Below are 14,940 nucleotides of genomic sequence, written 5' to 3' on the forward strand. Positions count from 1 at the left end.
CACTTTTCATATATAAATAACTTTAGTTATTTTACATATTTTTATTGTACAGCATACGGTATATGCCATGTCTAAAATTTATGAAGAATAATGAATGAATTAATAAAACAAACAAATGAACAAAAGGCATTACTATATACACACACACTCACTATACAGACTAATAATATCATTTACCCATATTCCTTTTTGAGCCACATTATTATTAATACAGCTTCTTTTATTGGTATATCTTAAGGTATATAATAAATTGCCCATGCTGTCTATATTAAAGGTGTGTGTGTGCTGTCAACGATGATCGGGGAGGGTGGGGAATGAATTAGCTACATCAGTGACACAAATCAATCCACAATAATTTACTGACAGCTATTTATTTATTATTCTATTATTCCATTTATTTGTTAAAATATTGTGAATTACCGTAAGTACATTTAAATTATTAATATCAACAGCAAAATCATATTGGGGTGGCCACAGGGTCAGAGTTTACACCCCTTGGCCACTCCTTAAAGGCGCCCCTGTTCAAGATGAAAATTTGTCGGTGCGCATCTCACTGCCGCATCTATGACCAAGACAGCAAGTGTTTGTGATGTATCAAGAGCCAAAAAAAAAAAAAATTAAAAATTGTAAAACCACAGTTTTCCAACTAAATGGGCATCTCAACTCTCATTTTTCCACCAAAACCGTTTGTCGGGAACTCCACAGGGTCAAGATACATGGCCGGGCTTCTTTAGTCCACCTTCACTGCCTTTCCCACATCCAGGAGAGTTACGGTGTGGAAAAGCCCCAAATAAGTGATGGGTGTGGAACAGTGATGGTTTGGGCTGCATTATCATGGTTTTCCCAAGACCCAATACTTATGTTAGATGAGCACATCACTGCCAAGCATACCTGCCAACACTCCCGTTTTTCCCAGGAGTCTCCTGTATTTCAGACCCATCTCCCACTCATCACCCGTATTGATCTTTCTCCCGGAAAACTCCCGGAATTCCACCCCCCCCCCCCCCCCCCCCCCCTCCCGATTCTCAGCTTTTTGGTTCAGTCCCCATGCGCACCTAACCAAATGCGCAACCATCCTCATTCAGTTCGCGCGCACAATGCTTTCATAATGGCATTGCACATGGCATAAAATACAGAAAGCAATGATTGGTCTAGAAACAACAGGGTATGCAATAACACAATAAGAAGTGACTATCATAACAGACTGAACCCAGCAGTAAGGGCGTTTAGCTGTTAATAGTATTGCATTATTTTACAAACAAATGAAACTAACAAATGAAAAATGTGCCAACAAGCAAACAAACAAAGAAATAAATAAAACAAACAAATGAACTGTCTGATTTAAAAAAAGAAATAATTGTTTATGCAATTTAATGAATCTGTTAACTGAGAAAAAGCTGATAACACTAAACTAAGATCAAAAACTTTAATGAAAATTTGTTAATATATAGAACCTTAAATGTTTAATCAAAGGCGGCAACATTAAGGCTCCAAAAATACAAATTTATTCAATTAAAAAGGCTGACACAGAGCGTGTAACGTTTCGAGCCACCCGGCTATATTATGGTTTATTTATATATATATATATATATAATATATGTAACGGTATTGTAAATACCGTCATACCGCAATATAAATTTTTTTCGATATTACCGAAGTCGCATGACTCGGTAAAACTATAGGTCTTCTGAGAAAATTTGCTCAGGCGAATGAAGCGAACGGGAGGTAGCGAAAACTACAATTCCCATCAGCCCATGCTTGACAATCATCCCTTGCGGTCTGTTGTCGCTACAGATCCAGTAATGCGGAAATGGAGTGTGCTGCTAGAAGCGGGGATGTAAAGGAGCTGGAAAACTCTAAAGCGGGTGTTGTCGCCGCGCGCGTACTGAATAGCGGTGTTGTCGCGCGCGTACTGAATAGCGGTGTTGTCGCGCGAGTTCTTATCAGCTGTGTTGTCGCGCGAGTTCTTATCAGCTGTGTTGTCGCGCGAGTTCTTATCAGCTGTGTTGTTGCGCGCGTACTGAATAGCGGTGTTGTCAGCACACTGTTCAGATTGATGCAGACATGAGATCTCTATCTCACTCATGGTTTGTCCTCTCAAGTGGGGGAAAGACAATGCACAACGTTACCCACTGCTGTCAACCTGGGCCAAGTCATATCTCTCTTGTCCCAGAAACCTCAGTCCCAAATGAGAGGGTTTTTTTCTGTTGCAGGGGACATTGTAAATGCCCAGAGATACCAGCTTTACCAGATTATATTTATATGATAATTTTCCTTTAAACCCATCTCTATCTAAGTGAGTGAGTGATTAAATGTTGAATGTGATGAGTTTTCAACAATACTAAATTGAAACTTTATTCTTTTACATGGTTTCAAAGCTTACAGATAGATGGCTAATTTGTATGTCATTGACACTTTTGGCACTTTTTTGGAGTATTTTCATAAGTTTTGTTTTTTCCTGTAAATGATTCAATAAATACCGTACCGTGACATTCATACCGAGGTATTACCGTACAGTGAAATTCTGATACCGTTACATCCCTTATATATATATATATATATATATATATATATATATATATATATATATATATATATATATATATATATATATATATATATATACATACATACATAAATATATATATATTTTTTTTTTTGTAATTTGACTTGAAATATCTAAAGCTATAGACTATATGTGAATGTATACATGTATTCATGTGTATATATGTATATGTATATATGAATGATTGTGTATGTATACATATGCATGTATGTATATGTGGGCATATATGCGAGAGGAGATCATATGATCCGGAAGTGTACAAAAAGGAGCACCTGATTTTGATGAACATTGTCAGTGTCAGCCTTTTTAATTTAATAAATTTGTATTTTTGGAGCCTTGGTGTTGCCGCCTTTGATTAACATTTAGTTTGCACTTTTTGCGGTTTTGGCTGAGCACCCAATTAAGAGAGATGTGCATGCTTTTGTACAGTTTTTTCAATATATAGAACCTTAAAATGTACTCAAAATATTAATAAATGCTCTGATATAGATTTGGAACAACATATTTAATTCATAAATATAAAAGTATGTTTAATTTAGAGTGTTTGTTACCCAATGGTGTTCCTAAATCCAACTTCTTCTTTTTTTTTTTTTTTTGGCCTTGTAGAAATGTAAATATTTGAAGCAGTACATTCTGCATGCCTCAAGGTCTCCATGACCACAATCTCCCAGGTCTCCATGTTCACACAAACATTTTGATTGATTCAACTAATGCAAATACTTCATGCCCAAAGGAAAGAGCTGCATATTAATAATCAGTGTCTTCCATGTGGTAAGTACTACAGTAATACTTGCTTTTGACAGCTACCCAGCATTTACTGGAATAATATCAACTGTAAGCTATACCCGCTACTCACATTTTGTAAATAACACCAGGCCTGCTGTTAAATGATAGTTTTTATTGCAGAAATGGATCACTAAATCGTTTCTCTCTGTATCTCTTGCTTTCTCTCTCACCCTCAAAGATATCCTTCTCCACCCTCCACCTCCGCACCTTCATCTTCTATAGGAAACTATGGGGCTGCTTGCTAATTAGCTTCACCTCAGATGCCTTGTTGTTTTGGGGGGGTGTTTAGTGTCATTTCCAGTAGAAATTTGTGTGTGTGTGTGTGTGCGCTTACCTTTGCCTCGTGAATTCCATAATGTCTGTAAGCTGCTCCTTTATCCAACTTTGTTAGAGGGATTGTAGGAAATTACTGAGATAGAGGCTGAAAAAATACAGAAAAAGCTGGTAAATTGGGCTGATTAGTATTTCATTAAGCTTAACTGACCTATCCAACACCGCTCATTAAAAATACATGCTTCAGTCTACAATTTTGTGTAACATGCTTCAATACGTTTGACTGGTAGACTAACAATTGTTGTTCCTTTTCATTCATTCATTCATTCATTTATTCATTTTCTTGTCGGCTTAGTCCCTTTATTAATCCGGGGTCCCCACAGCGGAATGAACCGCTAACTTATCCAGCAAGTTTTTACACAACGGATGCCCTTCCAGCCGCAACCCATCTCCGGGAAACATCAACACACATTCACACACACACACACACACACACACACACACACACACACACACACACTACGGACAATTTAGCCTACCCAATTCACCTGTACCGCATGTCTTTGGACTGTGGGGGAAACTGGAGCACCCGGAGGGAACCCACGCGGAGGCAGGAAGAACATGCAAACTCCTCACAGAAACACCAACTGAGCCAAGGTTCAAACCAGCGACCCAGCAACCTTCTGAAGCACCACAATACAGCAAAGTGTTTATTTTTTGAATATGTTTACCTTGCCTATCTATCTCCAACTTTTCTGGTGTGGTCAGTAGCTAAAAAGCAAAACCTGATCTTTTTATTCATGTACTGTTTATTGTCTGACTGGCAGCAGAATATGCTGTCGGGAAAGAAATTCATACATGAGAACAGAGAGCAAATGGAGACTTAAGTTTTGTCATATTATGCTTCTGAGAGTAATTTGTGCATCCTGTGTCCTGTTGAGCTTTCAACAGTAAGTGTGTTCATCCACAGCATCCCACAAATTATGCTTAATAAACATACACCATGTAGGCTCATGTAAACACTTGAACTGTAATTGATCAGTGGGTAAAATTCAAAAACAAAAAGTATGATTGGCACATGTAGATCTTTTGAAAGGTGTCTTGTAAACTCTATAAACAAGCTTGCTTTCTCTACTTAATTGTATTTTTTTTACACACTTTTTACTATTTTTAATTATCTTTACTATTTCTTTAAACAATCTAATTTCCTACATCTGTTTAAGACCTGACATCAATTCTAAATTAATTAAGAAATTGATTGATATTATATTAATATATTGCGATAATTCATATAAACAATGTATAACTTTTCATGTATTATACAGTAGGTATACACTCATCGGCCACTTTATTAGGCACACCTTACTAGTACCGGGTTGGACCCCCTTTTGCCTCCATATATGCCTTAATCCTTTTTGGCATAGATTCAACAAGGTACTAGAAAAATTCCTTAGAGATTTTGGTCCCTATTGACATGATAGCATCAGGCAATTGCTGCAGATTTGTTGGCTGCATGTCTGTGATGCGAATATCCTGTTCCACCACATCCCAAAGATGCTCTAATGGATTGAGATCTGATGAGTGTGGATTACAGTGAACTCATTGTCATGTTCAGGAAACTTAGGACTGACCCATGCTTTCATGTTGTTGATGCCAAATTCTGACCCTACCATCTGAATGTCGCAGCAGAAATCGAGACACATCAGATCAGGTAACGTTTTTTTAATCTAATATTGTGCAATTTTGGTCAACCTGCGCAAATATTACCCTCAGTTTCCTGTTTTTATCTGACTGGAGTGGCACTTGGTGTGGTCTTCTGCTGCTGAAGCCCATTCGTTTCAAGGTTCAATGTATGTGCGGTGCATTCAGAGATGCTTTTCTGCATACTTCAGTTGTAATTAATGGTTATTTAAGTTACTATTGCCTTTCTCTTGGCTGGAACCAGTCTGGCCATTCTCCTCTGACCTCAGGCATCAACAAGGCATTTGTGCCCACTGAACTGCCATTCACTGGATATTTTATATTTTTTTGACCATTCTCTGTAAACCCTAGCGATGGTTGTGTGTGAAAATCCCAGTAGATCAGTAGTGTCTGACCAACAACCATGCCACGTTCAAAGTCACCTAAATCACGTTTCGTCCCCATTCTGAGCAGATTATCTTGACCATGTCTACATGCCTAAATGCATAAAGTAAAAATCTAGGTTTTTCCACAAATTATTGATGTCTTAAACTCTTCTTAAGCTAAAAATGTATATATCTGAAATCATGGCAATTTTCGTTATTTTTTAAAAATAAATGCATCAGTAGTTTACAGAATAAAGCAAAACATAGTTTTACTCAAACACAACAAAGAATAAATCCTGTAAATACAATTATAAAATCTATACATAGTACTGAATAGTCTTTTGAGTTATGATGAAATGAAATCCCTTTCGACTAAACAGTCACTTACTGACTTAAGTGATTGATTCAGCTAAGCTCAAGCACCAGATTACAAACAACTAGTATTAGTTGATATCACAGGTCTGTAGAGCACTTGATAATTATATCCTCTCCTCTTGGAATACAAGTCAGTCCATTAAAGTCTTGAGGAGAATAGAGAGGGACCGGGCTTTCACTGAGACTTAGCCTTGCCTCTTCAGCACTCTGCCAGGAAAGCTAATTATAATGGTGAGAAGGTAAGACTCCGTAAAAGGACCTTGGGGGAACAAATTGGTCTAAAGAAACTAGCAATTTAATGTGGATTTCTCTAGAAGAAAGAACAGTTAAAATATTGATTGTTTTAAGTACAATCTGGCCCACCGAGATGGATATTTTTGTGTGTGTGAGAAAATGACTAAAGGCTTCTACAGGCTGTGCAAGTTCAGCAATCTTATAGGATTATTACAAATCACACTGTGCAACATGGATCTCATAAACTTGGATACAATATGTAAAGTCATATGAAAAAATTAGGACACCCAATGAGAGCCTGGTTATTTTGTATTTTTTAATTTATGATTATTTAATCTGAATTTTAACATTACCCTGCTGAAAAATCCAGCTTAAACCAGCCTAGGCAGGTTGGCTGGTTTTAGCTGGTTGACCAGCCTGGTTTTAGAGGGGTTTTGGCCATTTCCAGGTTTAAGCTGGATATAGCTGGTTTTGGCTGGACTCCCAGCTTGGCTAGGCTGGTCAAGCTGATTTTAGCTGGTCAGCTCCCAGCCTGACCAGCTAAGACCAGGCTGGAAATGGCTGGAAACCAGCCTGGAAGTGGCCAAAACCCCTCTAAAACCAGCCTGGTCGACCAGCTAAAACCAGCCAATCAGCCTAGGCTTGTTTAAGCTGGACTTTTCAGCAGGGTACTTAAATATTAGGGTAATACAACTAAACAATCAAGGCATAAAAATAAAAATATGTAAATTAAAGATTTAATTCTACAAAAATCCATATTCTAACTAAGAAAAAAAGTTAGGGCACTTCACATTTATTCACATCTAAAAGGGCTCAAATCACAGACAGGTGTACCACAACAGGTGTACATTATTAGTGTGGCATGAGGGTGGGACTAAAGCTGCGGTCACACTTGAGTTTTCAAGTGTCAAAACACTTAAGTTTTCAAGTTGTTTAATCTCACACTTGAGATTAAACAAGCTTATTAGACATTTAAAAAAAGCGAGCGATTGCTCCATGTTTTAAATTTCTGTCCAAAGAGATCATGTTTTGATCCTCGGTTGGTCTCATGCAGTTTTGTGATGCAATTCCGCAGATCAGAGTTCACCAAGCTTGAACTTTGAACCGCAGCGACCTGCGAAACTTGACGCATGACCCTTCGTTTCCGGTCTAACGCATTCACGTGCGTATGAATGGAAGTCTATGGGAAGAAAAGCCCAGTGTGACCGAAGCTTAAGGCTTGGTAGAAGGACCAATACAATAACTGGAACACTAGAGTTAAATTACCACTGAAACTATTGCGAATGAAGCACGACATATCTCTCCTCTAACAAAGAACATGAGATGTAGATATGATCAAATGTTTTCTTTTATTACAACTTAACCATCTTCAAAAGCAGGCAACATTCACACTTAAAATGAAGATAGTGGTTGCAAAACAAAAACAAAAAAAATAAATAAATAAAACCACATTCAACCAGAGGAGCTGAAGTTTACCACAGTTGGGCAGGTTGGCACTGGGTCCAAAGTTAGTCCAGTGTGCATGGTTATTAGTCTTGGTGTACAAACTAGTGCACAGTTGGCATATCTTTTAGTTGCTGCAGTTTTGTTCCGTGCAGAAATGCGGTGTTGAGAAGCCTTTATGATTTATTAACAGTGGCTAATTAAATTGCGGTTAATAGTGAAGCCGGTTAATTGTTGCATGCCTAACCATGATAATAAGTGTTGAATTCTTTTGCTCATGAACATGATTTCTGCAGGAGTCTCATAGGACAACTCCCATTCTTCCACAATACGTGTAAATACGTTCTCTATACTCATGAGAATTGATTAAGGTGCCTTTTACTTGTCAAAACACTGTAACTTGACAGTTCTTGAGCATTTTGTTGCACAATAAACAAACCGTACATCTTGCACATTTAGGATTTAAACTAGTTACTTATCGGGAACAAATGTTTTAAAAAACACACAAAACAGCTTTAAGTTTTTAGTTACGTAAGCTGAGATGTATGCTATTCCTTTTATGCTAATGAAAGACTACTGAGACATTCCAAGCTTGGGATGGGTTCTCCTGGCATGGCAGAGTTCATCACAACTCCAATGCACATCACTGCCCTTTGCTTACAGTAACCATGTGCTTTTTACTATACACAATTAATCTGCTTTTGATCTTCTTTAAAGGTTCGCAAAACCCTCAAGTACTTTTTTGAGATTTTAACAGATTTGTGTTTAAAGCATCAGTTAAGACAATGTTAGCACCCTACAATGTCAGCTTTACTTGTGGGAAAAACACATATAAATTTTTGAGCTTTTGTCAGCTAATTTCAGCTTCCGGGTTTTAAATGATTTTTGGAGCGGGATCAAAGTCTGCGACGTAGCGCAAATCTGCAAGTGCAAAAATGACGTGTCGGTTTCTCATTAATATTCATAGCTGAGTTTTCTTATCCTATGAGAAGAGCCAGCTTCTTGATTATTCATGACTGCATATGCTTTCCGAAGGCAAGGCAGACCTGCCAGTGCCAAGCTGTGAGACATGGACCCACAGCACAGAGTATTTAGCTGTTCATGAAGGATCGTATGTGTTTGATTCCATGATTCACAGGATTTGTTGCATGTTTTTTCCTGTGATGCTATCAGGGCCGATACAGCAAAGCTGTTTGTGTGCAGCAAGCATTTGTGTCAGGAGAGCAGTATGAGAATTGGAGAACGGTGGACTTCGTCCTCTGGATTACCAACAGGGCTAATGGTTAAAATTGACAGGCCAAGAGACCTGCTGCACGAGTCTGCATTCAGACCTATGATACAGACCCAGGGATTGAGGAAAAAGTCCTCATTATTAGTGTTTATATGAACACGATTATCCTTATAATGATAGAAATTGTGGTTATCTGAATATGAAATTATGAATAACAAATGTAGCAGGGCATTAAATTACTGTTTATTTCTTTGAATTTTAACTTTGTAAACTATAAAATCATGCGTCTCCTCACGGTTTGTGTCTCATTTTGTGAGCTGACTGACAACAGTTGTTCGCTCCCCTCCGACTCCCCTGCTGGCCACGCCCACTCCTGCCCTTTGCTCGCGGAGCTCCACGCTCATTATGATGCATCTTTGGAAAAAATTCGGAGGTAAACCTGAACCGAAAGTGGAGGGTGTTATGACCCTTTAACATAACTTAGTAAAGTTTATGACTTAAGCGCTGTAATGATGAAATAATCAGACACATTGATTGATTGTATCTTAATTTACAATATATTTACTATTGTTGAGTCATGGCCTGAGGAGAGTATGTTAATGTTCTTCTCCCCCACTTTATCTCCTCAACTTTGCCCTCATGTTCAGCTGATTTTGGGGGTTGGCTTTCACTCATATTTGACAATGCTTTGCTCAGGGTTTAATAAGGAACGGTAACTGTTGATCTGGGAGAATGCCTCTCGCGCGCACCAGTGCCTCATACGCTAGCAAAGACAGGTTCACTGTCTTTGTTGCTCAGCAGTGCATATGTTACAGCTAATTTCTTTATGTTAGTTTGTTTCATTCTACTGTCTTCATATTTAAACATGTAACCTAATAAAAAATTTGCCTGCTTTAAGGCGTTGAGACTCTTTCTCTATTAATGATGATAACAACTTTAAAGGAGTTAGATTAATTACAATGGAGTCAGATAAATAATTAATTTAAACACGACGTCCTCCAACTGCTTTCTGTTCTCGATTATTGGTTCAGAATAGCAGCGTAAGCTTCAAGCCTTACAACCTGAAAAAAAAGAAAAAAAGTAAGTAATGTGCATCCATATAGTGCAATCATGGGGGGGGGGTGCATCCACCAGTGTGCATCGTTCACTTGGATGACACGACGGCAGCCACAGGACAACAACACCAGTGTGCTCACCACACACCAGCTATAGGTGGAGTGGAGAAATAGTGATACAAATAATTCAGTGAACAAGAATGCCTTGGTGGGTAAGGGCCAAGAGATGAAATTTGGCCAAAACACAGTGGTTACACCCCTACTCTTTACAAGAAGTGCCATGAGATTTTTAATGACCACAAATAGTCAGCAACTTGGGTTAACGCCTCATCCGTAAGATGGGGATCACTGACCGTATGGCTTTCCTTTTTACTATACTTTGGCATAAGGACTCGCACAGACCATAGGTCGGGTGCCCCTGTTGGCCTCCCTAACACCACTTTAAAACTCTATAGGAAAATCTAAAGGCAACTACTGGTGAATTATTTCTAATCGTTCCTACATAATTCTACTGTGTTTTCTATGTGCTCTGAAAAGGAGGGTAAACTGACTGATTTGGGATGCCAGTGTTGCATATAAAGCTTGGCGTGTAAGGTTCAGTGACAAGTCACTCTGATCAATACATCATTCCTTGTTGCATTTTAAGGAGGAGTGTTGGGCTCAGGCTAGCAACCTCACATGGAATTAAGAGCAAAGGAAAACTCTACACCTGGCAGAAGAAGCAAAGCAAACCAGGCAATCATACTTATGAAGAATGGGGATCAAATACAAGAGGACATCTCAGCCTGACAGCAGATCTCCTAACACCAAAATGCCAAATGCCAGCTGGATGTTGGAATGTCAGAACTCTGCACCAAACAGTAGGACTAGCATAGACAATGAATGAAATGAACAGATACAGTACAATCTGAGTCTTCTTGAAATTACAAAGGCGAGATGAACTAAGACAGCAAGCAGGATTTTCAAGAGAAACATTCTCGGTGTGCTACTGTATGGTAGAGAATGCTGAAAACATGACCTCAGCCATTGCTGGATGTGTTTTAAAGAGACCCTATTTTGCATTATAAAAGATCCTATTTCAGTTTTGGGGGTCTCTAACAACAGTCTGATATGCATGCAAGGCCAAAAAACACTTTCATTGTTCAATAATATGCATTTATTTTTACCTAATTATCCCAACGACTCCCTTATGATTCCTTCCAGTGGTCTCTTTTGATGGTCCAGGGGTGGTCCAGAATGTAATTTTAAGGCTTGGTTGTGTTTAAGATGCGAAGCAATGTGTGCTCATGTTTCAATTAAAGGAAATCGTGTTATTTTTTCATAAATCTCACTTTGATTATACACAGCTACTCAGCTAACATGAAAACGACTGACATATTTTCTAGTTCCTCTGAAAGGCCCGTCCACAAGTGACTCTGATTGGTCATCGTCATGATGTGCTGCGATTTGGGGATCGGCTCCATGTCACACTCGTACAAGCACGTGCTTTTCTGCTGTGTAAGCAGTCAGTCAACCTCCTGCTCGCTCTCTAAAATAAAATCTGACATGGGTCGAGTGAAACAAGTGTAACGAGTGAAAATGGAGTGCGGCTCCTTTAAGAGAGATCCTCTTTGTGTGTGTCTATGTGTGTGCATGTGAATGTGTGAACTTTCTGTAACAAGCTCATGTGTGCGGGACTTTCTTTTTCTCTGATGCTCGCATTAAGTTATTTTCTGTATTATATCGTGACAGAAGAATAAAACACAAGATGTGGGATGAGACCTGTGTGAGCCTTGATTTCTTTTTTTGCTGCTACACAATTTAGGTGAGCTCTCCAGTATTTTTTTTAAACTCAACGCGTTACACGACGTCTTTCACACATATCCAGAATATGCAGGTGTAAGTAATATGAATCATCCACATATCTTTTGCGACATCATTATCTGAGATGTAAAACGCATGGAAAAGCTGCCTATAGAGAATCAATGCAAAGTCGCGCACACACATAGAGAGAAGCTGCACGTGCTGGTGAAATGTGTGTGTGGGTGTTTATAGCAGTTTGACTGATGAATATGAATTTGTAGCTAAATCGTTTGCGGTGCAAAACAGCATTTCCCATTGTTTACATCGTTGCTACAGCATACCGTTAATGCTAGACACCTTACATGTCATGTTACAGGTTGTAGTTCACAGCTTCTGCTTTGGGGTGATTTTAACCGAATCCAGCGCTGAACTGGGAGAAATTCTGGAGCTGTGTTTTGTCAAATCATGCTTGCTATGTATTTTATAATTCTCTGGAACATAATTAATATTGAACAGTAAGCACTTCTGTCTTTGTGTCGTGTGCTTTGAAAGCTCAAATACAGAAACAGAGAAGCTCTGTGGAAACAGCAGCATTTGGACGCATTTTAGCTCTATCTCTGCTATATCGTTACAGCGCCTCTGGCCACGGCCCTTGGTTGCGCAGTGTGTGTGCATGGTAAAAGAACCTTTGTGATCTCATAAGGGCCAGAAGTATTTTTTTGTATTCCCCAAAATTTGTTCATTGTAGGGTTTGCTAAGCTAACTCTGTGAAAACCAAGGTCTCCCTTTCCATTGAAATATAAGCATCTGTACTTTGTTCACACTAGGGTTGGGCATCTAAGCTAACATGCCGATCCGATACGCATCTCGATGCAAAGAATACGATCCGATATATAAGCGATACATTTGTGACATATTGCGATGCAACACGATACGATTCACACCCATATCACGATACAATGCGATAATTCAGCACTAACTAATTAGATCAAGTTTATGAGATTATGTGAAAGAGGATGCTGTGCCATTGAATGAGTTTGATTATTTATTAACCAAGCAAAATCAAGACATTTTTTACAAACTGGCTCTTCTCTCAGAGCCAGAGTGTCAGTTTACAGTAGAGGGCCATTTTAGAACATATAGCACATATTATTTAAGTATTTTCAAGATAAACAGAATGTATAAGTGCAATATATATTAAAAATATATATATTTGCACTCTTTCAACATAAAGGTTTAGCATTGCACAACAACAATTGTGATTTAACTTTTCAACTATGAAAACAAGTTTTACAAAGATATATTTTGCCACTGAATATTCAAAACTTAAGGTGGTGAACTAGCAGTGTTATGCTGCTTTGAAACATCACTGTCACTGTAAACAACAGGCTGATAAAAATATAATTAAATAAAAATTAACAGGAGGAGGTGTTTAAAAAATTCGTTCTCCGTGACACTAGGCTAAATATCTTTGCAGATGAACAATGCAGTAACATCCGTTATTGGTGTAGAGCGCACAAAACTGTTGCGCATGGAAAAAAACTTGCAATGCTTTTCTCACCACTTTTGGAGCTGGTAGCTACAGTTGAAGCAGTGCAGGAAGCCGGGGATGCAGCAACACTGGAAGATGCTTCCACAACAACACCGCGGCGCCGTGTATTTTACAGATGTGCGGCACATTTTGCAAATTGCATCTGTCCTGTCATGTCGTCCATCCTTAAATCCATAATGTTGCCATACTTTAGATTTTAAACCCAGTGGGGAATAAAATGTTTGTTTTGCTTCTCGCGCTTTCTGAGGGCGCACCACTAGCTTCATCCGCACGCCTGATACACTGAGTTGTAGTGTAAGTGTACACATCCGCAAGTCCGTTGCTAAGGCATACTTTATGTAGGTTGATTAAATTATGCGCCAAAAACAGGTTGACAACACTTGTTAATAAATAAAAAAATACATTCTATATTAAAAATATAAGTTGTATCTTGGAAAAACCGATGCATCTCGCAAAAACCGATGCATCTCGATTTGCTTCCAAAATTTCATTCATCCTCTGCTGCTCAACCGATGCACTCGCATCGTGCACGCGCATGACCGCGTATCGATACATATCGGTTAATCTTCCCATCCCTAGTTCACACAGCTACATTACACATCAACTAAAGTTTAAAATATGATATCGTAGTGGACCACCCCTTTAATGACTTGGAATTGGACGGTTCAAATGAAAAAATAAATAAATAAATAAATAAAAGATGTGCCAGATGCAAAGTATGCAACACAAGAATATTTGACGTGATAACTACGATGAGAAATTTCATTTGACTTGCTTAATTTGTCTGAACTGTGACTTGAGACTTGATTAGAGACTTGCTTAGACTTAACCATGGGTGACTTCTCCCTACCTGCAGTATGCTGTGTAGCTAAACAGATTTTTAAAAATACTAATTGGCTAATAAATTCCTGCAAAACCATAGGGTATAGAGGGAATAGTCTGAAAATAAGCAATTATGCTGTGTGGTGAGTGGTTGTAGTGGGTGAAAAGGTCTAGTTGAAGCCAGAGGTCAGAGGAGGGTTGCCAGATGGGTTCGATCTGAGGTAAAAATAACTTGTATAACAACTTGTTGCAACCAAGGTCTGAACACACATCACATCAAATCTTGAAGCAAATGAGCTTCAGGAGCAAAAGAACAGCACAGCGGAGACAATCCTGTCAGCTAAGAAAAGCGAAGAGAGATTTCAAACAGAAACAGACTATACAAAAAGTTTTCTGGATTTGTTTGATTTCTCCTACAGTGTTCGGATAGTAGGGTCAGAATGTCACGTAAGCAACATAAAAAGAACGAATCCATCCTGCCTTTTTCAATGGTTGGTGTTGCTACTATTGGTGTAGAGGCTATTTTCTTGTCACAATTTAGTACAAATTGAGCACAGCTTGAAAGCCACAATCTACCTCAGTATTGTTTCTGACCATGTCCATCCCTTTTTGACTATAGTCTACTCATCTTTTGATGGCTACATCCATCAGGATTCTGAAATTTCAGTCATTATTTACTCACCCTACACTGGTTTCAAACAAGTTTGAGTTTTTATTTTTTTTTTTTTTTCTGTTGAACTCAAAGGAAGTTAGTT

The 14,940-nt window shown here is 38.5% G+C and overlaps 1 protein-coding gene across 8 annotated transcripts in view; it reads right to left on the reverse strand.

Moving 5' to 3' along the window:
• Positions 1–14,940, reverse strand: part of oprl1 (opiate receptor-like 1) — a 318,025-nt gene that overhangs the window by 142,914 nt on the left and 160,171 nt on the right. For 7 of the 8 annotated variants that reach the window (XM_073938211.1, XM_073938206.1, XM_073938210.1 and 4 more), the window contains one exon: positions 3,687–3,773. In XM_073938211.1, the coding sequence (XP_073794312.1) occupies positions 3,687–3,706 (20 nt within the window). In that variant the 5' untranslated portion in view covers positions 3,707–3,773. Of the gene's footprint in view, positions 1–3,686; positions 3,774–4,173; positions 4,309–14,940 lie in introns of those variants that run through there. The other variant, XM_073938209.1, reaches the window with a different exon arrangement.

Source organism: Danio rerio, chromosome 23 (genome assembly GCF_049306965.1).
Source record: "Danio rerio strain Tuebingen ecotype United States chromosome 23, GRCz12tu, whole genome shotgun sequence".
Taxonomy (NCBI): Eukaryota; Metazoa; Chordata; class Actinopteri; order Cypriniformes; family Danionidae; genus Danio; species Danio rerio.